The 24,751-nt window shown below is 46.6% G+C and overlaps 1 protein-coding gene across 1 annotated transcript; it reads left to right on the plus strand.

Annotated features, from left to right (window-relative positions):
* The first annotated feature begins 15,425 nt into the window (after nt 1-15,425).
* Nucleotides 15,426-18,467, plus strand: PNMA8C (PNMA family member 8C). The gene is made up of 2 exons (XM_045986963.1): nt 15,426-16,580; nt 17,910-18,467. The coding sequence occupies exon 1, from the start codon at nt 15,965-15,967 to the stop codon at nt 16,577-16,579; it is 615 nt and encodes a 204-aa protein (XP_045842919.1). The 5' UTR covers nt 15,426-15,964; the 3' UTR covers nt 16,580; nt 17,910-18,467.
* The last annotated feature ends 6,284 nt before the right edge of the window (nt 18,468-24,751 follow it).

Consider the following 24,751-nt stretch of genomic DNA (forward strand, 5'->3'; position numbering starts at 1 on the left):
AAGATGAAATTGGAAGAGCTGCAGAGAGTAAGATGGGTGGGTAATTGATCATCCTGAAGGGGAGAAAGGTTTTCTTCTTTTTTTTTTTTAAGATTTATATGTTTATTTGACACAGAGAGAGAGAGAGATCACAAGCAGGCAGAGAGGCAGAGGGAGAGGGGAAGCAGGTTCCCTGCTGAGCAGAGAGCCCGATGCGGGGCTCAATCCCAAGACCCTGAGATCATGACCTGAGCTGAAGGCAGAGTCTTAACCCACTGAGCCACCCAGGCACCCTAAGAGAAAGGTTTTCAAAGCCGGCTGGACTCAGGGAGTGCCAAGGTCGGGTGACCACCACATAAATGTTGGCCAAAATTGGGACTGGGGGTGTTTCTGTCTTATGTAATGCAAAACCCTCCAAGAAAATCAGCCACTTAGCCACTGGGACCACAGAAAAGTTAAATTCCTTATATAGAAAAAAAATCCATAAAGTCAAGACAGTGAGTGACATACTGGGGGAAAGTAGACGAAGTCTTTATACCTTCCTTCATGAAAAGCTCATGTAAATGATCCAGAAAAAGAGGAACAGCTCCTGGAATGTCTGGATGGCTTAGTGTCAGTTAAGCATCTGCCTTTGGCTCAAGTCATGATCCTAGTGTCCTGGGATCGAGTTCCACAACAGGGTCCTTGTTCAGCGGGAGTCTGGTTCTCCCTCTGCTTGCTTTTTTCTCTCTGGCAAATACATAAATAAAATCTTTTAAAAAAATAAACAAAATACCCAGAGGAACAACTCCTAAGAACAAGAACAAAGGGACATGAGTAGGAAACTGTCAGAAAAACAGATACCATAAACTCATAAAAAGATGCTCAGCCCCACACTCAAAGCAACACACAGGGGCGCCTGGCTGGCTCAGTCAGAAGACCATGAGAATCTTGATCCTGTGGTGGTGAGTTCGAACCCCGTGTTGGGTGTAGAGATTACTAGAAATAAATAAACTTTTAAAAACGCACAGTGAAAACAGCTGCGAGAGAAGAATGGACGTACAGATCAATGGAACAGAGCTGAGGGTCTAGACAACACCTGTGAGATACTGTGTGCCATACGTCTGATGGGCAAAAACTCTGGACTTTGTGTAATGACCAGTCCTGGTAAGTTTCCAATGGAATAATCTCACTTGATCTCATCGGGAATGGGAACCAGTCTGGGAACAACATAGCGAAAGCTGTCGCACTTTCAAGATGGCCCTTGTTTTGGGGCTTTCTCCAACATTATATACTCTCAAACGCATTCCACAGGACCCACTTGAGAAATATCCAAGGGGAGTCTGTATAAGAGTGAAAAGTGAAAGTAATCCAGGTGTCCATCAATATGGAAGTGGGAGAATTAATTGTGGGGGGATGGGACACTCCCTAGACCTTAAAAAAAAAAAAAAAAAGGCTCAGTTGTCTTCTGCTAATGCAGAACAACTTGGAAAATATTTTATTTTACGTGAAAAATACCGAGACGCAGTAGGGGTCACGTGGGAGCAATCATTTCCATGTAAATGAAAACCATTATGTGGTTATACAAGTGGTATTTTTTAGACAAGTTGTTTTTTTTTTTTCCCCTGGAGTGAAAAATAACTGTGAAGACGTTACTTCTGAGATGGAGAACTGAGTGGAGCGGGGCGCGGGGTGGGCGTTGTCATAGTGGGGACCCATTATTACTGTCCCTATCTGTAATTCTCACATTTGATAACATGAGCTTTTAGAATGCCGACGTGTCAAGATCATTGGACATTTTTTATTTTCTCTACTCTTTGCTTTAAAAAAAGCAACACTGTACTTAAAAAAAAAAAGAGGTTAAATTACACCCCTCCCCCCCCCCCCCCCCCCCCGCCAAACCACATTCACAGATATTGCTACGTTAACCAGATTTTTCTACAGTTCCTGGAAATGTCTCCTGCCATTTCTGAACAAATATTTGCACTTCTTATAAAGCGTCTTTGTGTTGGAAACTGTATCCCTGCGGACACTGGTGAAAGTTTAGATTTTGGGTATGGGCATGTCCGCACCTGAAAAACTCGAGCAACTATTTCTGCAAAGCACATGCCTCGTCACGCTCAACGCCGTGACAAGGAAACCTCAGGGACGGCTGCCGTGGAAGAGTTCCAGTCCCTGCGTGACCAGTCTGTAAAAGCAAGTGAATGCGTAACAACTGAGCGCGCTCACGTACCGTGGGGGATGGGGCGCACGGGCTGGGTACCTCCCCGGGATTTTGACATTCAGGCTGAGCGGAGTGAACAGCCTGGTCTTGGTAACTTAACTGAAAAAGAAAAAAACTCCCCACTACCTCCTCGTCCAGCTCCCGGAGGTTAACACATGAGTTGCAAGAATAAGCTGCTGAAAAAACTTGTTACGGTAGGAGAGGAACAGAGAAATTTTGGAAAGGAAATGTAATAGCGGGGCAGGGGCGGGGTGCCAAGAGAGCCCCGCCTGACTGCTAACGCGTCATCAATGTATGGCATTCCTAACAGTTTGGTGCCCCCAGAGATGAGATTTTCGAGTTTGATGAAGGCCCGATTATGGCAAGTCAGCCGACAAGATCCGACCCAAGCGGCCAAACCTGTGGAGAATAGAAAAATAAAAGCTGGATTCCTATGTCCCTTGTACTGAGATAAATTCCACGTGGATCAAAAATTTAAATGCAAACCACGGGGTCATCAAGAGCTCCAAAACACGGTGAATTGTGTTAAAGATACTAGAGTTAAAATAAAACAAATGGTGAGTTCACAGATGCTCTTAAAGTGGAGAAAACGTTTTCCTAAACAGAAAAACAAGACCCAGAAGGTTGTTAGGAGCAAGCTTGATACATTTGAATTCTAAAGCTTGTATGTGACCAAAGAATCATACAGAAAGTTTTAAAAACCGACAAAGTGTGAATGCTTGTATTTCAAATCATCCCACTGGGCCACCTGGGTGGCTGAGTCCTTAGGCATCTGCCTTCCGCTCAGGTCATGATCCCAGGGTCCTGGGGTCCAGCCCCAGATGGGGCTCCCTGCTCAGCCGGAAGCCTGCTTCTCCCTCTCCCACTCCCCCTGCTTGTGTTCCTTCTCTGGCTGTGTATCTCTCTGTTAAATAAATAAATAAAATCTTAAAAAAATAAAATCAACCCACTAATACGCTTCCCCCCTCTATTTTCAAAACCTCTTTTTTAAAAAAATATTTTATTTATTTATTTGACACACAGAGAGATCACAAGTAGGCAGAGAGACAGGCAGAGAGAGAGGGGGAAGCAGACTCCCTGCTGAGCAGAGAGACCGAGGTGGGGCTCGATCCCAGGACCCTGAGATCATGACCTGAGCTGAAGGCAGAGGCCTAACCCACTGAGCCACCCAGGTGCCCCTTTTTTTTTTTTAAAGAAAAATATTGATTTATGTTTTAAGTAATCTCTGCACCCAGCATGGGGCTTGAACTCACAACCGTCAGATCAAGGACTGGAAGCTCTATCAACGGAGTCAGCCAGGTGCCTCCAAAACTTCTATTTATGGTATTTTTAAAAATTGTGTTTTCCTTGAACATTTTAATGGCGATTAAATGCACTGGTCTCATTTTCTTTTCAACCATGTCTTGGCTCGCATGACCTGGTTTTAAGCAGCTGCTTATTCTGATCTCCATTACACAGATCCAGAAAGATTCAGAGTGGTGCTGTGGAGTTTTTTTTTTTTTTTCTTTTTTCTTTTTTTCCGAGCAGAATTGCAAAACTCTTGTCATGTCTTATCACCAATGAAAAACTCACGAGGGAAATACCCTGATTTCGCTAGAATGGAGCTATTCAGACGAACAGCAAACCCTTGTGTTCAGGCTCTCTACACAATCACTTGTTGTTATAAAGTATTTTATGTCACCAAGGCTGAATAAATCCTGGGCAGATGCTCCTGTCATTTCTCGGAGCCCGAGGAATGTGAGTGGTGGCAGCTGCCGACTTGGACAGTCTCACATGTGTGGACGTGTTGGGGCTGGGATATTCGGATAGGGCTATGTGTCTTATTCAGACAACAGATATATAGGAGCGATCGGACCAGCAGAAAAAAGGGGGGGGGGGCGAAGAAAGGAGAAAAAGAATTCCTGTGACCAATCATGTGGTCTTGCCTTCGAACACATTTTATTTTTAGGCTGTGGTGGCTCTGTTTTTATTTAATAAGGGTCCATATAAAGAACAAACAAGAGATGACCCATAATCCCACAGCCTAAATAGCCTCTGTGGACTTTTTAAAACAAAATAGGCACAGCGTTAGACATTCCAACAACGCCAAGATTGAAAACAGAAAGCACTCCACCATCCCACCCCTCCTCCGCCTCCCCCTCCACGACCGACGACCCTAGTACGTTCTCAATTTTCCTTCCAAAGAGGAGAAATGCTCTGTGTATATGCACATCTCTCTCTATGTGTAGGTGCCTGTATTTGTGTGAATGTATGTGCGTCTGTATGTACATGTGTTTGTGTATATATGTGTGCAAATGTGTGTAAATGTTCGTATTTATGTGTATGTGTGTATATGCGCGTATATACGCGTGCATTTGCACGTATATAGGGGTGGACATATGCAGCCCTATGCAAACGTATGTTTCTATATGAATAATGTGTGTATATGTGTGTGCATACGCATGTACGCTTTGGGGTTATGTGTGATATGATTGTGTGTATGGCAAGAGCAGAAGCCAAGGTCCCTCAAGACCTAGCTTGGAGGGGCCCCTGGGTGGCTCAGTTGGTTAAGCGACTGCCTTCGACTCAGGTCATGAATCTGGAGTCCTGGGATCGAGTCCCACACCAGGCTCCCAGCTCCATGGGGAGTCTGCTTCTCCCTCTGACCTCCCCTCTCATGCTCTCTCACTCTGTCTCTCTCTCACATAAATAAATAAAATCTTAAAAAAAAAAAAAAAAGACCTAGCTTGGAAGTCACGCTGCGTCACTTCCGCCTCCTGCTATTGGTCAGAGCAGCCACAAGACCCGCCCAGATCCCGGAGGCGGGAAGCCGACTCCCCCACTCAATGGCGAAGTCACACCGCAAAGGGGCGTGGCGTAGGGAGACCGGCTTCCCCGAAGACCGTTATTTTAACAATCCACCGCAATTCATCATTGTGCTGCACTGTCGGGGCCTTCCAAGTTGGATAGTAGATTCAAGAACGTTTATTATAAACAGGACAAACAAATCAGGTGCATACATAAAGCAGAAACTGAAGGGCGCCAGCGAAAAGAGGGGGGTCACAAAGGGGGGCTTATGAGTAACAGAATTCTCTGCACCGAGGTCCAAAATTAAAAACAAAAGTCTCTATTCTTCTTTTCTACTTTATGTATCCTGATCAAAGATGATTCGTCATGGATGTTATAGTTGATTTTGGGGTATTTCCCCCAAATTTTAGAATAGCAAACTTGACGTTCTGCTTTTAATTTCTAATCATTTTTCTTTAGTGAGTTGTGGCTTAAATGCAATGAAATAACTAAATACTATTTTTAAAGTTTCTTTTATTAAAGTAATCTCTGCACCCAATGTGGGCTGGAACTCACGACCCAAGATCAAAAAGCACCCGCTCTATTGACTGAGCCAACCAGGCGCCCCTTAAATTCAGTCCTTAATAGTTATTTTATATAATGCTATGAATACTAGTACATAGAATCATTCGAAAAGATTAGAGTCGTAATTAATCACAATAAATTCCAATCTTTATTGTTTGTTCCTTTTTTATTTAAAAATCAATTTCGTCTTTGGTATTATGTCCTCCTTAAATGTGTACAGCCAAAAAAGAGAAAAAAGAAAAAAGAAAAAAAAGTGTGTGGCCACCACAGTTTCTAATATTTGCATCTACTTCTCTCTTTAAATATATGTAAGCCTTTCGTACTTGTTTTTTTATCACAAAATCGGTAGCTTTTACAATCATCATTTATTATTTTAACATCTTACTCTTTTCTTTTTAAAGATTTTATTTATTTGACAGAGAGTTCACAAGGAGGCAGAGAGGCAGGCAGAGAGAGAGAGGGAAGCAGGCTCCCCGCTGAGCAGAGAGTTCGATGCAGGACTTGATCCCAGGACCCTGAGATCATGACCTGAGCCGAAGACAGAGGCTTTAATCCACTGAGCCACCCAGGCACCCCAGCGTCTTACTCTTGAAGTACAAATTATTATTTTATATTTCAACCCAAAACTTTGCACCATATAAAGACCATGAAGAGATTTTTGCTCCTCATTACACAAGAATTCAGTTAACATTTGGACAATGTGTGTTCAGGTAATGATAGTAAATAGAAATCATCTGCCTGGTCCCCACCTCTGATGGGATTAGGGGGATGATCACCTAAGCAACCACAACATCACTGATCTGCTGTGTTCAGGGGGGCAGAGATGGCCGCTTCGCTCTCTGGAGGCTGAGGCCAAACTTGTACACCTTTGTAAAATAGACCATGTGGATCCTGCCATAAATCTCATTGTTTCCTACCCTTTTCCATAGGTGTTTTGTCTCTGAGCTCTGTCCCTGTTGCTGTATGGAAATATCATTTATTAATTTCCAATTCTGGAAGTACTGTAAAAAGGAAGGAAGTGACTCTCTGTCCCATCCTTTTTCTTGATGACTGGAATTCAGACGTGATGACTGGAACTTGAGCAACCATAATGGGCCATGAGGTGGAAGCTAGCTGACAGAATGGCAGAGCCACAAGTTAAAAGGAGCTTGGGTCTCTCATGATTGTGGAACCCCACAGCAGCCCTGAGCTGCCAGACTTCAGATTTCTCTCTTTCTCTTTCTCTCTCTCTCTTTCATACATTAAGTATTCATATCTTGCACTTGAGTGATGTACTAAAGACATTTTCTTACCATGCTCAAGGACTGTTAACATTTCCAAAAGAGACATCACAGGCATTGCAGGACTGTGGGAGATTTTGCCAATTTCTTTTTCTTCCTTATAATTTTCTATATAAGAATGAAACTACTGTTTTATTATTTATTTATTTATTTATTTATTTGACAGGCAGAGATCACAAGTAGGCAGAAGCAGGCAGAGAGAGAGGAAGGGAAGCAGGCTCCCTGCTGAGCAGAGAGCCCGATGCGGGGCTTGATCCCAGGACCCTGGGATCATGACCTGAGCTGAAGGCAGAGGCTTTAACCCACTGAGCCACCCAGGCGCCCCAAAACTACTGTTTTAAAAACCTTTTGATTATTTATCTTGGTTTTCCTTCAGTCTATACAAAGGACACAAGATACCAAATTAATCGGATGCTGTGGTTTAAGAGCACAGCTGCCACTTGTACCCCTGACTTCCAAACTCATCAGAACTCACTGTGGTTTTTCCTTGAATATGGTGACTAAGGATCCAAATTGTTACATTCTATAATTCTCAGAACTACACTAATACAGTCAGTGATTTGAAAAACTGCCTGGCGGGGGGGGGGGGGGTGCTGGGTGCCTCAGTGGCTCAGTGGCTCAGTGGGCTGAGCCTCTACCTTCGGCTCAGGTCATATTCTCAGGCTCGTGGGATCGAGCCCCATATCGGGTTCTCTGCTCAGCAGGGAGTCTGCTTCTCCCTCTCTCTCTGCCTGCCTCTCTGCCTACTTGTGATCTATGTCTGTCAAATAAATAAATTAAATCTTAAAAAAAAAAAAGAAAGAAAAAAACTGCCTGGATTTGAGGAGTGGGAACTATCAAATGCGAGTGTCGAAGAAGCAGGCAGACCTAAGGGGTCTCCCACTGTGAGAAGTTCCCTCAAGAATTCTTTGCAGCCTTCCCAACCGCAGTGGAAGGAACCAGTTCCAGGAACCACCAGGAAGATTCCTCTAGATCAAGGGGCATCTCAAGATCCTTAACGTGATCACATCTGGGCGGTCCCTTTTGCCACAGGAGGCAGCTGGGTTCCAAGCATTAGTACCCAGCTGTCTCTGGAAGCCTTTAATCAGCCAATCACATTTCTTCAAGTCACATCCCGCAAACGCACCGCAGCGCTGACATTTGAACCCAGGTCCCAGTCACTCCACAACCCCCCAGTCCATGTTCGTTCTCCGTTCTTGGTGCCAGCGGGAGAGGGCCTACCACAGGCCCTGCTTTTTCCGTTGCTCAGGCTCAACTTCCCACACGGCTTCGGAGGCCCTCCCAACCCAATGTTGGGCGCCGCCTTCTCTCCAACCCTGCCCCTCCACTCCCCTGCCACAGACTCCTGTTCCTGGACTGGAACTTGTTTGCTTTGGAACTTGGCCTGTGAACACCCTCCTGGGCTTTCCCTCCCCCCTCGCGGGAGGACTCGCTCAGTTCCCAGAGTTTGGCTCACGCGAATCCGGGTGGTGGGTTGGAAGGACACCGGCCAGCTAAAGCCAAATCTCAAGGGCTTGGAGGCTGCAATGGATGTGCAAATGGACTGTGGACCGAGGAAGAGGTCTCACTCGTCTTTCTGCCCCTCCCCCCTTCCTGCGAAAGCCATTCCCTGCCCTCATGCGGGGGCGGGGGGGGGGGGCGCAAGGGGAAGGGAACCCAACCTCAAACAGCCAGTCTCCTGATTTCACAGAAAACCCAGTACTGCAGACCTCAAGTGTGAAACCTACTCGTTTTCTAGTAATCTCCAAGGCGGTGGCTGGTGACTCTCCCCTCTCTTTCAAATTTCAAGTGCCCCCACTGAGGCCCCAAACCCCAGCTGCTGGTCTCCCATCTTCGTTTATTAAGAACAGAGCCCTGGGGGTCAGTGAGCACAGCATTATGTGGTAGAGTCTAGAGCGTGGATTAGCAGCCGGACTTCGAGGGGTCCTGCCTCCCATCAGCTGTGTGACCTTGGGGAAGGCGGTTCCCCTTTCTGTGCCTCTGTTTTCTCATCTGGAGGATGGGCCTGAAATAGTAACCGTTTCTGCCTTGGAGGATTGAAGAGGGGCACCCCTTCTCAACATGTTCCATCACTGGCAGAGTTCACTCCCATCCCCTGATTAAAGGAGTGTAGGTCAGGCTTCTGTACCACGAATCACGACTTTTCCCTGTGTGACACCTCTCCTGGCTTTTCTTTAACGAACAGTGTCCTACACTTTGCTGTATTAGGTAAGCAGTGCTTCTTGAGGAAATCAGCACAGAGGATTTCTACAGCCATAGAAAGGGAATCTCGCCATATAGGCGTAGAGAGAACTCTCTCCATACAGTCTGTATCTATCTATCCATCTATCTAGTCCATTCTACGGATACTAAACTGCCCTCTGTGAATGGATATTTGGTCTAACTGCAATCTTTTACTGTAACTCTTTGCTTTTTCAAATTCACAGTCTTAGGGTTCTCCCCACGCCTCCCCTCCTACAATCCCTTTCTGTGATTCCTTCTTTTCTGCCTGACACTGAACCCCAGTGGGGCCCTGGGTGGGGATGATCCTGGGCCATTTTCTCTCCCCTCTGAACACTGTCGGTCTAGATGATCTCATCCAGCCCCGTGGCTTAAAATACCTCCCATGTCCCCATGACTTCTAAATTTATGTCCCTGCCCCATGTCTCCCCTGAACTCCTGGCTCATATGTTTAACCCTGCTTGGATGTCTGTGAGACATATCAAATTTAAGACCTCTAAAAATGGGATTCCTGATCTCCCAGCTCATTTCTCCCTAAAGCTTCCCCATCATGACGGTGAACAGACTCACCATCATTCAAGCCAAAAATGGAGTCATAGAAAAAAATTTTTTTAATTGAGGTGCAATTCACATAATAAAAATGAACCATTTTTCGGGGGGGGAGGGATGATCCATTTTAAAGTGTGCACAACAAGGCGCCTGGGTGGCTCAGTGGGTTAAAACCTCTGCCTTCGGCTCAGGTCATGATCCCAGAGTCCTGGGATCGAGCCCCACATGGTGTTCTCTGCTCAGAGGGAAGCCTGCTTCCCCCCTTCTCTCTCTGCCTGCCTCTCTGCCTACTTGTGATCTCTGTCAAATAAATAAATCTTTTTTTAAAAAGTGTGCACAAGAGGCAGTTAGTACATTCACAGTCTTATGGAACCATCTCTAATTCCAAGAATTGTCATCGCCCCCAAAGGAAATCCTGTAACCATGAAGCAGGGACAGTCGGTGCTCCTCCCTGCTCAGTCCCTGGCAGCCACTAATCCACTTTCTACCTCTGGATTTACCTATGTTCGGTATCTTTTTAAAGATTTATTTATTTGAGAGAAAGAGCACGTGAGCACACACAAGTTGGAGGGGGGAGGGGCAGAGGGAGAGGGAGAAGCAGGCTTCCCACTGAGCAGGGAGCCCGATGCGGGGCTCTATCCCAGGACCCTGGGATCAGGACCTGAGCCAAAGGCAGGCACTTAACCGACTGAGCCACCCAGGCGCCCCTACCTGTGTTGGACATCTAATCCAAGTGGAATCCTATAACATGTGGTCTTTTGTGTCTGGCTTCTTTGACTTAGTATAATATTGTCAAGGATCATCTATGTTGTAGTGGGGTCGCTCATACATTCATTCCTACACTGGCGATCAGAACACAACTTCATTATAATTACAGGGCTTCTCCATCTGACCACAAGCAGGCTGACCTAGCCTGTCCTAACCAGCAGACCGAGCTCCTAAAAGCAGAGCTTGTCTCACTCATTCAAGTATGCCCAGCACGTTGCCCAGAGCCTGGAACAAGGAAACTTCTCAGTCAATATTGAGGGATTGAATAAATGAACCTTTCTGTCCCCTACTTCTCAACTTGGAATGTGCAGAAGCCCAGGGAAATGCAACGGAGCCCCAGGGACTCATTAATCTATGACATAACTTTTTTTTAAATATCTATCACTACACATAGTTATAAAAAAATTTTTCCCTTACAATACACGTTTTTTTTTAAGATTTCATGTATTCATTTGACAGACAGAGATCACAAGTAGGCAGAGAGGTAGGCAGAGAGAGAGGGGGAAGCAGGCTCCTTGCTGAGCAGAGAGCCCGATGTGGGACTCGATCCCAGAACCCTGGGATCATGATCTGAGCTGAAGGCAGAGGCTTTAACCCACTGAGCCACCCAGGCACCCCTACAATGCGAGTTTTTAAGATCTGCTCTCTTAGCAACTTTCAAATATACAATACAGTGTCACTAACTATAGTGACCAGGCTCTACCTTATATCTCCAGGATTTATTTATGCCTGGAACAGGAAGTGTGCACCTTTTGACTACCTTAACTTATCTCCAGGCTCTGGCAATCACTGAACTAGTCTCTGTATGGAGGAGCTCAGTTTGGGTTGTTTGGGGGTTTTTGTTTGTTTGTTTTTGTTTTTGTTTTAAGATTCCATGTATAGGGGCACCTGGGTGGCTCCGTGGGTTAAAGCCTCTGCCTTCAGCTCAGGTCATGTTCCCAGGGTCCTGGGATAGAGCCCCACATCAGACTCTGCTCAGTAGGGAACCTGCTTCCTCCTCTCTCTCTCTCTCTCTGCCTGCCTCTCTGCCTACTTGTGATCTCTATCTCAAATAAATAAATAAATAAAATGGCATGATTTCCTTCCTTTTTTAAGATTTTATTTATTTATTTGAGAGAGAGAGAGTATGAGAGGGGGTGGGGGGGGCAAAGGGAGAAGCAGACTCCCTGCTGAGCAGGGAGCCCCATGTGGTGCTCGATCCCAGGACCCTGGGATCATGACCTGAGCCAAAGGCAACAGCTTCACGGCCATTGTAAATAATACTGCAAAGAATAAGGGGGTACAGTCACAGCTACAGGTACAGTGAGTGTTCGTGTTTCCTTTGGATAAATGTCCAGAAGTGGAATTGTTGGATCCCATGATAGTTTAATTTTTTGGAGGAACCTCCATACTGTTTTCCATAGTGACTAAGCCAATTTACATCCCCCTGGCAAATATTTTTGATTGCCAATTTCATTTCATATTTTGAGGGAAAACTCATCTTTGTATTATAATGAACAAGGGGTGCCTAAATGGCTCCATTGATTAAGCGGCTGATTCTTAGTTTTGGCTCAGGTCATGATCTTAGGGTCTTGAGATCGAGTCCCATACCCAGTTCTGCACCCAGCAGGGAGTCTACTTGTGATTCCCTCTCTCTCTCCCTCTGTCCCTCCCCCCTGCATGTGCTCCCTCTCTCAAATAAATAAATAAATCTTTAAAAAATTAAAAATGAAATGAACAAAGATATGTTATGGAATCAAACATGAATTTTTAATGCCAAAATAAGACTTCAAAGAAATCTCTGACAAAGAGCCATTTTCTAAAGCCCCTAGACGAGAAGACACAATTTCCTTCTCTCTACAGGAGAACTTGAAAAGCAATGCATTAGGGGTGCCTGGGTGGGTCATTTGGTTAAGTGTCTGCCTTTGGCTCAGGTCACGATCTCAGGGTCCTGGGATCCAGCCCCGCAACAGATTCCCTTCTCAGCAAGGAGCCTGCTTCTCCCTCTCCCTCTGTCCCACCTCCCCACTGCTCATGTTCACTTTCCCTCTCTCTTGCTCTCTTGTGTGCACTCTCTTAAATACATACATACATACATACATACATACATACATAAAGTCTTTTTAAAAAACCGATCTGAAAAAAAATAAATAAATAAAAATAAAAAACCGATCTGGAGTATAATTTTCCATGTGTAGGCTTGCAGTTGGTGGCCTCTGATCTAAATAATTCCTTCTAACTAACCACGGACAGTCCTCAAGGCATAGTCCAAGGTCATTCTATCATCATGTACTGCCCTGCGTTCTCACAGAGGAAACACATAAATCATTCAGTGCAGCCACTCTTAGATGGATGGGGGTGCCATGGTGAGGTGCTAGGCGTCGGGTCTCCTGCAGAGGCCAAATTCGGAGTTTCAGTTAAAGGACTTTTCACATCCTGTGTCACCCCCAGGTCCCTGCCAGTCCTGCCCTCAAGTTCACGCATTCTACTTGTCCCATCAGCCCCCAGGATAACTCAGAGGAGGAAATACTTTGAGAGTTAGAGAGGGGTCTTTGAAATTTAGGAGAGAGAGAGAAAGACATTACATCATAAATGCTAGCCCAGGAGCACCTGGGTGGCTCAGTGGGTTAAGCCTCTGCCTTCGGCTCAGGTCATGATCTCAGGGTCCTGGGATCGAGCCCCATATCGGGCTCTCTGCTCAGCAGGGAGTCTGCTTCCCTCCCCAGCCCCACTTTCTCTGCCTGCCTCTCTGCCTGCTTTTGATCTCTGTCTGTCAAATAAATTAATAAAATCTTTTTTAAAAATGCTAGTCCAATATTGCGTCTATGTAATATAATCATGGCCACAACAATTGTAAGACATGAAAAAAAAGAAAGAATATTGTTTGCGGTAAATATCTGCAAGTCTTTCCTTGTTAATGAAGCTGCCTTTTGGATACAAGTTACAGAAAATCCAAGTTAGAGCAGCTTAAAACTATTTAGACAATATGAAGATTACATTAATCACAGATATATAAGGAAAAGGTGGCAATCTAATTTTTTTAAGTGAAAGACTTAAAAAAATAGAAAAGTGAAAATCTTTAACAGACTTCACAAAATATCCAAATGACCAACATGCCCTGAAAAAGTATCCTCAATGTCATGGCCAACAGGAACTTCCATATTAAAAACACGAGATTCCACTCAGGAGACAATACAAGGAGATACACAGCCAAGTTGCCAAAGTGGAAAACTCTGGCAATAGCTAGGGTCCGTGAGGAGGTGAAGGAACTGGAACTCTCAACTGCGACCAGGGGAGGATAAAATGATACGACTACTTCGGGAAACTCGTATCTGCTACAACTTAGCATCTGGCCAGGTTTATAACCAACAGATATGGACGTATATGGTCACGGAGAAACGCGGACAACGTAATATGTGATTCCATTTATGTAAAATACAAAACCAGAAAAAATTCATCTGTGCTGTTGAAAGTCAGGAATGAGGGTACCCTTGACGGGATAGAGTGACTTGGAGAAAGCAGAGGACACCCTTCTGGGGATGCTGATGCGGATTTGGGTGCTGGTTACACGACGTGTTCAGTTTACAGATTTTCCCTTATAACTTGTTCAAGTCTCATAATACATGTTGTATTTCACTTTAAAAATGAAAAAACAAAAAAAGTTGCAGAGGGATAGGTTTCAGGCATGGTTAGATCCCAGGAGGGTGTGATGACATCAGGACAATGGCTTGGTTCCTCTGTGATTGATTGTCTCAACTCTGCTTTCCTCTGGATGTGGAATTCATCCTCAGAATGCTTTCTCGCGTGGTTTCAAGATGACCTCTTGCAGCTCCCGTATTTATTCTTTCACATCTGGGAGGAAAGAGTATATATTCCTCCTTACAACTTAACCTCAAATATCCGGAGCTTCATTCTAATTGAACTGAGATCAGGTATCCACCCTTCACCAATGTCTGAGCAGGGAGATGTAATACACTGATTGGCTCAGGCCTGGGTTACCATTTCTGAACCAATCACTGTGACGGGGGGTTTGGGATTATGCTGATTAGTTCCTGCCATTCCTTGACCCACTCTGAAGCTGGGAGTTCGGAGGATGTCGATCCAACTTTAATTGATGGCTTTTATTACTGGGGTAGGGAGGGGAGAACAGGACATCGTGAAGGTGATCACATGCGCAGATCATTTCTTTTTTCTTTTTTAAAAATATATTTGAGAGGCACCTGGGTGGCTCAGTCGTTAAGCATCTGCCTTAGGCTCAGGTCATGATCCTGGGGTCCTAGGATCCAGCCCCGCATCGGGCTCCCTGCTCAGCGGGAAGCCCGCTTCTCCCTCTCCCACTCCCCTTGCTTGTGTTCCTTCTCTTTCTGTGTCTTTCTCTGTCAAATAAATAAAATCTTATATATATATATATATATATATATATATATATATATATATATTTGAAAAAATCACAGACTTAAGGAAAGTTGCAAGTACAGTACAAAGAACTCTTTCCCCTCCTGAAACATTTTCCAAGAAAATTGCCAGCAAGGTGCCCTGAATATTGTTGGTTGTGTCCTACAAACAAGGACATTCCAAGGTAAAGAGACTCTTGTTCCCTTTGGTTCATAAGTTTTATGTCAGACAATGTATAGCCCACATTCTTCCACCCAAACTTTCCATTTATGCATTTATTTTATCTCCTCAGACTCATGGATTTTTATTTTATAAGAAGTTTATGATCTCAATTTTAACATTGATGCTCAAACTGTCCCAGATTTGGCCAGTGGGAGCCCTTCAAGCTGGCTCTCTGTCCTTCCACCTGTTCTCATTATTCTTTGAGCATTTCCTTACTCTCTGTCCGCCCCCCTCCCACCCCTGCCCAAAGATGCTCCAGGCTCTCTTGTATCTTCTCTGTCCCCTCTCCCCTGGAATCAGCCATTTTCTCAAAGGAGAAGGGAGGTGCTTTTGAAGGCAGGTGGCTGACCCCTCACCTCTGAGTGACCCCCTGGACTCTGATTTCAATGCGGCTGGCCCCGGCCAATGGCAGAGGCGATGCTCCAGCGGTTGCCATGGAGACTTCTGGGCCGCAGAGCAGCGGAAGGAGGCGGTGACGTCACTGCTGGAGCAAGTGCAGCGGCAACATCCTTGTCTTCGCGGGGGCCACAGGGCACTGAGGGCAGCCGCGAGTGACCAGCCACCCTGCTTTCTGAGCCCCCATCCAGACAGTCCGGTAGCAGCAGCCCCAGGGAGACAAACCCGCCATCCCAGATTTGCTGAGGCTGCCAGGACGGGTGAGAGCTCTGGAGACCATCACCAAGAAAGGGGAAGTGCATGTTTAGACCCTCCTTGGTGCGGCCTTGCCCAGACTCGGGACCCACGAGCCAGCTGGCAGACGCCACCTCTGTTTCATTGTGCGTAAGTCCCTGGGAATTCCCCAGAGCCTTCTCGGGGGAGGTTACAGAGAGCTGGACACTGCAGCCTTGTGGGCAGGCCCAGGGGCATCCTCCGCTAGAGGGACAAATCGGGCCCTTGAGGCCTCCTTCTTACTGAGCCTTTGGGAAGGGATCGTGGCATCCTGGATAATTTCGTGCATTCCCGAGGCAGCTCAAGTGTGCACAAGCAGGCATACTGCTGCCTCCGGGAGCTGGGCAAGATGCTCTTCGGGGTCAAGGACATTGCTCTGTTGGAGCACGGGTGCAAGGCGCTCGAGGTGGACAGTTACAAGTCCCTGATGATCCTGGGAATACCAGAAGACTGCAACCATGAGGAGTTCGAAGAGATCATACGGGTCCCTCTGAAGCCCCTGGGCAAATTCGAAGTGGCCGGGAAGGCCTTTCTGGAAGAAGACAGATCCAAGGCAGCCATCATCAGGCTGGAGGAAGACATCAATTACGCCGTGATCCCCAGGGAGTTCAAGGGCAAGGGCGGCATGTGGAGAGTGGTCTACATGCCCCGGAAGCAGGACATTGAATTCCTGACCAAGCTGAACCTCTTCCTGCAAAGCGAGGGCAGGACAGTGGAGGACGTGGCCCGGGTCCTAAGGCAGGAGTTATGCCCAACAGTGCCGGGTCCCCGAGAGCTTCCTGCCAGAAAGTGCCAGGCGCCCAGGCCCGGGGAGAAGCTGGGGGCTGGGGCCCCCGCGGACGCTGACGGGGCGCCAGCTCTGGACTCAGCGGAGAAGCAGAGCAAGACTGGAGATGACAAGAGAGGCAAGCGAAAACACAAGAAAAGCCGTCGGAGGCACCATGCATCTGACAAGAAGCTGTGAGGTGAGGCGGGGAGGGTGCGAGGGGCGGCAGGGTGAGGGGAGGGACCCTCTGAGTGGGTGCGAGTGATGAGGGGAAGGGGCAGAGGTAGGCTTTGAATTGGTCTGGGGAAGTGGATTGAGTGTGGAGAGTGGGGGGCGGGGTTGGGGGAAGTGGGGAGTAGGACTCCAGTGTGGGGGTCACTGTGAATGAGAATGGGTGTCATCTGCATCATGGTGGACATCATCTGACTAGTGTGAGTAAGGGGGGGCATTTGGATCTGAGTTAACTTGTGGGGTACATCTGAGTGATAGGGGTAATACCTGGTTGACCGTGGGCCATTCATTCATTCATTCTATGGCTATCTATCACACAACTCCTGTGTCCCAGGTGCTTCTAGGAGAAGGGAGAAAATCCAACACAGATCCCTGCCTTCATGACACTCGTAGAGACTGGGGAACATGTGAGCTACTCTGAGTGGGCGTAGGGACCGTTTGAGTAGATGTGGGTAATATCTGATTGGGCGTGGATCACTAAGTCATTCAACAAACATTTTCTGAGTGCCCACAGTGTACCAGGCGTGGTTTCAGGCACTGGGTGAACTGCAGGGGACAAACAGATCCAAATTTCGCCCTTGTGGCACTCAGATTAATATCTGAGCAGGTGCGGGGAACATCTGAGTTACTTGAGTACATGAGGGAACACGGTACCATTTGCGTGTGTGGGTAGCATCTGAGTATGAACGTAATATATGAGTTAGAGCGGGTAGCATTTGAGTAGTTGTGGGCCGTGTGTAGCTGGGGGGGCAACACCTGAGTGTGTGTGTGAGCATTATTTGAGTGGGTGAGGGTAACTTTTGAGTGACCACCCCGCAAAAAACATTGAACAACCTGGAGACCCCAAGGGACCAGCTGGGAGGTCACAGTCCCACAGTCCTAGCCGAGCACCGCATCATCCAGACTATTGCCATGGAGACTGCAGGTTGTCATGTCGTGTGTCCCCCCCCCCCTCACCCCCCGCGTGAACAGGTGTTTGCAGGAAACAGAAGAGGAGAAACAGGGTCCATGATTCCAAGGGTTTGGAGAAGGTCTCTTGGCAGAGTTGAGGAAAAGCCAAGCCAGAGGACCACGTCGGGGAGATCCCTGCTCTGGAGAAAAGCCACTATCCCCTCTCCACAACCCCCTGAGTCCTGCTGTCAGGGACAGCCCCTCTTGCTGAGTACATGTTGCCAGGAAGAGACACAGACCCTTCTAGCTTTGGACCCTGCTGGAGATCCTGCCATTGCAAAGTCTAGACCCATTTTTTGTTTTTGTTTTTGTTTTTTATTTTGTTTTTGTTTTTGTCTTTTAAAAGGATGGACCTTGAACTTGAAGGTAACTCTCATCCAGAGTGGGCCACCCTGTTTTGCAGACACCATGCCTGACCAAGTGAGTTGCCTGCTTGCCATACCTGAGGAGCCCAGCGCTCTGTGTTTGACTCTGTCAAAAGCTGTCACTGTCCTGTACACACTTGGTCTCTTTTACAAAGGATGGTCACACATGGGACTCTTCTGCTTCAATTGACCCCGGGGATTAGGATATAGGTCTCTCCAAATTCCATTCCAGAAGCTCCAACTTAGGCACAGGGGCCACCCCACTCTAAAGAACAAAAGTCAAGACTTTCAGGAAATGGTCCAAAAGGAGGTAAATAATTAGGAGGTCACCCTCAAGAGTTACCCATTAACAACATTAACTTGGAGTCCCCCGTGATGATGAAGAACAACAAAAACAAACAAACAAACAAAAAATAATTGGTAAAATCCAAATGTCCATGGGTAGATAGAGCTCTTATTCAGGGACATCAGGTCTGCGAATTTGCAAACTTCCACTAGCTCAGGGATTTGCAAAGGTTTGAGCTGAATTTCTTTGGTTTTAAAAAAAAAAATGTAATCTACATACATGCCTCTCTGATTCTCACCTACCAAAGCATGATAATGGAGACTCCCCAACATATTACTGTGGTGGGCATCAGTCATGTCTGTGAATTCCAGCATCCAACCCCTGTTCTTATTTCTGTGAGGCTACCCCCTGAGCTCCCACACCGAGCAGAGACAAAATGTGAAGATTCTCTCTCTATGCACCCCCCCCACCTTGGCAGCCAAGGTGCAGGCAAGGGACCCACACTCAGGCAGTCAGAAATCCCCCTTAGGTCATTGCAATCCCAGCAAGCATCAAGACAGAAGGAATTTTTAGAGTTCACAGGCGATGACACCCTAAAAATCTGGAAGACTCTGATTTCTGTAAACTCCCTCAGCTGGCTCTGAGTCATCAGCCTCACCATACTTTTCTTTTGTGCAATGGTCGGGATGAAGCTTTTCCTGCCATCCCTGCATATATATTTACTTTTCTTGCAGTGCATCTGTGGTTGCAGCACTCTATTGACCTTTTTCTCCCTTGTAAGTTTCCAGCCGGGCAACCTCACTCGCAGTGTATCGTGTTAATGTGTTTGTTGTTTCCTCAGAGTCTGGGCTTGAATAAGACCTGAGGCACATTAGCTTGTTGCATGCCATTCTCCCATCAAGGCATAGTCATTGTATCATAACAAGGGACAGTGTGACATTCTTTATTGTCTATTGCAGCATCGAGACTGTATTTGTGCATATTGTGGGTTTGGGGTGTTTCCCACACAACATCCATATGTCTGATATACAACATGAGTGTGAGTCAGTGTTCAATGTTGCCCCTACAACCCAATCTCCTACCCCTTCTCGAGGTTTTCTGGAAGTTTCCTGACATAGCAATGCCAGAAGTTGTGTCAATTGGCTACCATTTGAAGCCAGTTAGCTGTGTGAGTCAAGACCTGGCTGGCACACAGCAAATCCTAAGTGAAAATTCCCAGATAAATTGGACGTGCTGGCTAGGAGATGCCCACAGTTGGCCTGGTGAAGCCCCATTTCTCAAGACGGGGTTCTGCTAAAACTCTTCACTGTTCTTTGTGGTTGACACTCTATTGTACAAACAGGAACTTACAAAATAAATGTACATGAATGCAATCACAGTATGCTTTTTTATATGTTGGGGGAATCCACACTAGATCTAATCTGGAGTGCCTGGGTTGCCTGGGTTAAACATCTGGTTTGTGATTTCACCTCAAGTCATGATCTCAGGGTCACGGAATCAAGCCCCATGTTGGACTCTGTGCTCAGTGGGGAGTCTGCTTGAGATTCTCTCTCCCTTCCTCTACCACTTCCCTCACTCATGCATGCCCTCTTTCTCTCAAATACATAAATCTTTTTTTTAAGGGAAAAATAATCTATCTGGTAAAAAACAAACATTGTAAAAACTGCTTCCATGGGTTGCCTGAAGTTTTTTAGGGCTGTATTATTTTTTAAGGGGTAGCATCAGATCTCATGGCCAATAAAATACAAAACACACAACTTTCTTCTATCCCAGTGGCTCCCAGTGACTTATGGAGATGGTGAAATGGTTTATCTGGAATAAAATAATAAATAACAGCTCTTCTGTGTTCCAGGCACTGTGCACAACCTTTCATACTCATTAATTCGTGGAATCTTCCCAACCACCAAGGTTTGGCACTGTGGGTCCACAACTCCTTATCCGAAACCTCCAGGTCAGATGCACTTCAGAATTCAGAGTTTGGGGGGCACCTGGCTGGATCAGTTGAAAGAGCATGTGACTCTTGATCTTAGGGTTGTATGTTTGAGCCCCACATTGGGTGTAGGGAATACTTAAACTTAAAAAAAAAAAAAAAAGAATTCAGAAAGTTTGGGATCTCAGAAAACTGGCATAGTAACTATATCTTATACTGTGTAATTCACCCCATGGACAGGTTTGGGTAATTCCCATAATCAAGCCCATTAGTATTCTGTAAGGAAATGTAGGATATTGACATGAAAGGAAATAAATTTAGACTATAAAGAGCCTCATATTAGTCTAGATCTTGCCTCTAAATTTTTTCCCCTCACTTTTCTGGAGGGATGGGGTCATGCAAAGCTTTCTGAGTTTGTTGAATTTCATAAAAGATTAGCGATTATGAGATGTACTACCATGACGATCTTCATCTCACTCTGTGGATAAGGAAAAGGAAGCTCAGAAAGCTTTAGGCAGTGGCCTGCCTAAAACCACACAGGAAAGCTCAAGAAGGACCGAAATCAAGTGCTATCTGAGGACAGTCTGTGTTCCTTCAACAGTCCTCAGTGAGGGCCAGGGATTTTGAAGGAGGGCTGGGAACCTCTGAGAGGCCAACCTATATGTCATTCCCATAGAATGACGCTGGTGATTCTCCATGGGTTCCCATGCTTCTCCACTGCTCCGCACCCCGGGAGGCCACCTCTGTACACTGCAATACAGAAGCGCCTTTGCCGGATGACTTCCGGTCTGGATCAGCCAATGGGAGGCTGCGGCAGGAATCAGAGGGCGGGAGGAGAGAGAGGTCCGGGTATTTCTTCTCTGCGCTTAGGCTGCTGCGCTCTCTCTGTTTTCTGGCAACTGCTGGATTCCTCTACAATGACAAATCAGTCTGTTTATTCACTCCTCTGCTTACTCCATCCCCCTTCAGAAGAAAGTTCAACATCTGTAGAGCCCATCAACCCCTGCCTGCCTCAGCACCCAATCTCACGACATCCTAGCCACCCCAAGACTTCTTCCCACCCCAGAACTTTTGTCCCTGTTGTTGACTCTGCCTGGGATGCTCTTACATGACTCCCCCTGATTCTTACCCCTCAAGTCTCTTTTTCCAGGAAGTCTTCCATGCACCCCAGGATGAATTATCCCCCCCACCTTTTACCTCCCTATAACTCCCCTGTATTTTTCTGGCTTGGTATGTCTCTCAATGGTGATTAATTTATTTGTAGAGATCTTTGTTTAATGCCACTCCTCCTTGTAAGACTATGAGCTCCCAGGGAGCAGAGCTGGGTCTGTCTCATAGTATCTCTGCGGCCCAACACTGTGCCTGGCACACAGTAGGTACTCCAGAAATTCACATACATGTGTGATTGTTTTAATGTAGGTTTTATTTTTATTTAAGGATGGTAAGGCCAAGAGATCAGGGGATGAGTGTCATTGAAAAGAGGGTTTGTTATATTCACAGAGCCCAAGAAAATGGGACATGTTACACCATGGGGTGCCACAGGAGAAAACCATCTGCCATTGGTTAGGAGGCAGGGGGAGGAGAGAGGGCAAAAGCTTTTATTATGGTTTCTGCAGGAAGAAATGAGTGAGGCAGGGTAAGCAGACTTATGATTGGCTAGTTTGAATAACTTCAGGGGTGCCTGGGTGGCTCAGTTGGTTAAGCATCTGCCTTCAGCTCAGATCATGATTCCAGGGTCCTAGGATGGAGTCCTGCTTCTGGCTCCCTGCTCAGCAGGGAGCTTGTTTCTCCCTCTCCCTCTGCTGCTCCTCCTACTTGTGCCCTCTCTCTGTGTGTGTCAAATAAATTAATAATTTCAGCAGATGCTGGGGTCTAGTGGCTGTCCCTAGTTGTCTGGGACCTGGCCCTGGGGTGCATAGGGCAGGCGGATGGTGCCAGAATGTGAGGGCTGGAGGTGTGGGCTCTGGACTGGTTGGTTTGCATTTGAAGAACATGTTCAAGGGCAGGCAGTGTTTACTTTCTCTTGGAATTGCCTGATTCTGGGAGGGGCAGTCCCTTAAAGGTCAGCCAGGCTACAGATACCCATGCATCAGAATATGGAAAATAAAAGACTTGGTCATTATGGTAATAAACAGAACACAGATAAATATCTATGATATGAACAGGGGAACTGAATCTGAATCTCCTCTAACTGCTCACTAGGAAACCTGCCAAATAAAGCAGCAGAGGCCTCTGCCTGGTGTATGGAGGTTTGGAGGTGAAGAGTAGTGTTGGACATGTGCCCTGGGTTCGAATCCTGACTCCTCCACTTCCCCAAAGCATAATGAGCCTGGGCGAACCATCAAGCCTGTGTCTCATTGCTGATTTGTAAAACGGGAATAGCAGTAACCTATTTCACCAGCTGTGGGGAGGAGTATCCCCATTCTGACATATGAATGATGTGGCACAGTGGCTAAGAGGAAGGCAGACATTAAGCATTGGCCAATGGTGTCCTGGGTCCAGCTGACTGTGTTTTGCATGGAGAAAGAGCATGTTAGCCTGGTTTTAGATCTCACATTCCTGAACTAAACGTGGGCCCCGCTTCCTCAGAAGACAGTATGTTCTCTGTGTTCTGACAAAGGGCTGTCTTGGAACCTGGGCAAAGCGGTGAGTACCCTCCCTTGGGAGACAGCATCCAACCTGGGCCTGAGCATCAACAGGGTACACGATGGAGAGAGCGCCCAAGGACTCAGAGCTTCGCGGACAGACTTGGGTTCAAGTCTTGACTCTGCCACCAGCTGGTGGTGTGCTCTCAGGGAGGTGACTCCACCGTTCTGGCCTGTTTCCTCATCTGTAAAGCCAGACTAACACATCCCATGCCACAGTTTCTTTCTTTTTTTTTTAAAGATTTTATTTATTTATTTGACAGAGAGAGAGGTCACAAGTAGGCAGAGAGGCAGGCAGAGAGAGAGGAGGAAGCAGGCTCCCTGCAGAGCAGAGAGCCCGATGCGGGGCTCGATCCCAGGACCCTGAGATCATGACCTGAGCCGAAGGCAGCGGCTTAATCCACGGAGCCACCCAGGTGCCCCCCATGCCACAGTTTCTTTGCAGCAAAGTGAGGGTATACCGTGCATTATAAACATATGCTCTGGAGGGGCACCTGGGTGGCTCAGTTTGTTAAGCAGGTGACTTCAGTCATGATCTCAGGGTCCTTTGATCAAACCCCCCCCCACCACCACCACCATTGGCACTGGGCTTCCGGCTCAGCAGGAAGTCAGCTTCTCTGGCTCCCTCTGCCCCTCCTCCCCACCGGTGCCCATGCACGCGCTCTCTTTCTCTCTCTCAAATAAATAAAATCTTTATTTATTTGACAGAGAGAGACACAGCAAGAGAGGAGCACAAGCAGGGGGAAGTGGAGAAGGGAGAAGAAGTCTTCCCATAGAGCAGGGAGCCCAATGCGGGCCCGATCCCAGGACCACGGGATCATGACTTGAGCCCAAGGTAGATGCCTAAGGCCTGAGTCATCCAGGTGCCCCTCAAATAAATAAAATCTTAAAAAAAATATAAACATAGCTCTGGAGTATTGTCCGTAAGCACCCCATGGTGGAAAAACCCAGATCTCTACTGGCAAGTGAAGAGATAAACTATGGTAGATTCACACCCACAGACCGTCACACAGCAACAAAAAGAATGAATATGGATGCGCACAGCCACATAGGTCTCAAAATCCTTACCTTGAGGGAAAGAAGCCAAACAGGACACATACTCAGTGATTCTTTTTCTAGAAAATTCCGAAGCATCACCATCTAAGGGACAGAAAGCAGATCCATAACTGGGGGTAGGTAGGCAGAAGGGGATGGCCACAAAGTGCACAGGGGAACTTTTGGGGATGATAGAAGCCTTCTCTATCTTGATTGTGGTGATGATGACGCTAAAACTTACAACACGAGGAGTGCCTGGGTGGCTCAGCCACTTGAGCATCTGACCCTTGGTTTTGGCTCATGTCATGACCTCAGGGTCATGAGATCAAGCCCTGTGTCAGGCTTGCGCTGGGTGTAGAAGCTGCTTAAGATTCTCTCTCTCTCTTTTCCTCCCCACTGTGCATGCTCTCTCTCTCGCTCTCTCTCATATCAATCAATCAATCAATCAAACTTACCACATGGGGTATTAAGAAAAGTACCTTGTATAAGACGTAAATTATACTTCCAATAAAGATGATCTTTTATTTATTTTTTTAAAGATTTTTTAAAAGATTTTATTTATTTGACAGACAGAGATCACAAGTAGGCAGAGAAGCAGGCTCCCCACTGAGCAGAGAGCCTGATGTGGGGCTTGATCCCAGGACCTTGGGATCATGACCTGAGCCGAAGGCAGAGACTTTAACCCACTGAGCCACCCAGGCGCCCCAAAGATGATCTTTTAAAAAAAAAAAATGAAAACAACAGTGGGGTGGTTGGGAGGTGGGCTGCCTGGGGAAATTACTTCGTTTCCATGCCTCAATCCCCTCATCTGTGAAATGGGTTGATCTTAGCACCAATTGCTGAGGGCAGTCATGAAGATGCAAAAAGAGGCATCTTTATGGGAAAGTTGGGTATATAATGCCAAAGGTTTCACAGACTCCTGAAAAC

Source organism: Meles meles, chromosome 19 (assembly GCF_922984935.1).
Source record: "Meles meles chromosome 19, mMelMel3.1 paternal haplotype, whole genome shotgun sequence".
In the NCBI taxonomy this organism is placed as follows: domain Eukaryota; kingdom Metazoa; phylum Chordata; class Mammalia; order Carnivora; family Mustelidae; genus Meles; species Meles meles.

Excerpts from the sequence above, each read along its gene's own strand:
- PNMA8C (XM_045986963.1), top strand. The coding sequence starts at position 15,965 with ATGCTCTTCGGGGTCAAGGACATTGCTCTGTTGGAGCACGGGTGCAAG.